Source organism: Penaeus monodon, chromosome 20 (assembly GCF_015228065.2).
Source record: "Penaeus monodon isolate SGIC_2016 chromosome 20, NSTDA_Pmon_1, whole genome shotgun sequence".
In the NCBI taxonomy this organism is placed as follows: Eukaryota; Metazoa; Arthropoda; class Malacostraca; order Decapoda; family Penaeidae; genus Penaeus; species Penaeus monodon.
Genome location: NC_051405.1, coordinates 21315505 through 21315880, shown reverse-complemented (window position 1 = coordinate 21315880; position 376 = coordinate 21315505). Strand labels below are relative to the sequence as shown.

Genomic DNA, 376 nt, shown 5'->3' with positions numbered 1-376 from the left:
GCTGACTTATACAACCATTTACTTCGTTACTGGACCAACTTCCACAGTAGCTTATTCCGTCACTTCCTACCGAATCTTTCTTACTACAGTTTCCAGTTACCTATACAATTCATCAATTCACTCACCTCCTATCGGCGCCGCGAACGAGCAAGCCACACCGACCGCACAGGCAGCCGCGAGCATCTCCGAGTTCCGGGATTCGTTCTCGTAGATGCCTTTGAATGACGTCACGGCTTTGGAGAGCAAGGTGGCTACGATGCTGGCGATGTGCACGAAGGGTCCCTGGGGGGTGAGGGGGGGAGGAGGTAGTGTCGTTAGCATTAGTATTTTTTTCATCTGTAGGGATACTATCGATGCTTTACTATCGATAAATATC

The 376-nt window shown here is 49.5% G+C and overlaps 1 protein-coding gene across 1 annotated transcript in view; it reads right to left on the bottom strand.

Moving 5' to 3' along the window:
* LOC119585702 (chloride channel protein 2-like) overlaps positions 1-376 on the bottom strand; it is a gene marked incomplete in the record, with an annotated part of 67264 nt that overhangs the window by 35341 nt on the left and 31547 nt on the right. The window contains 1 exon segment of the mRNA XM_037934376.1: positions 126-282. Coding sequence (XP_037790304.1) covers positions 126-282 — 157 coding nt within the window.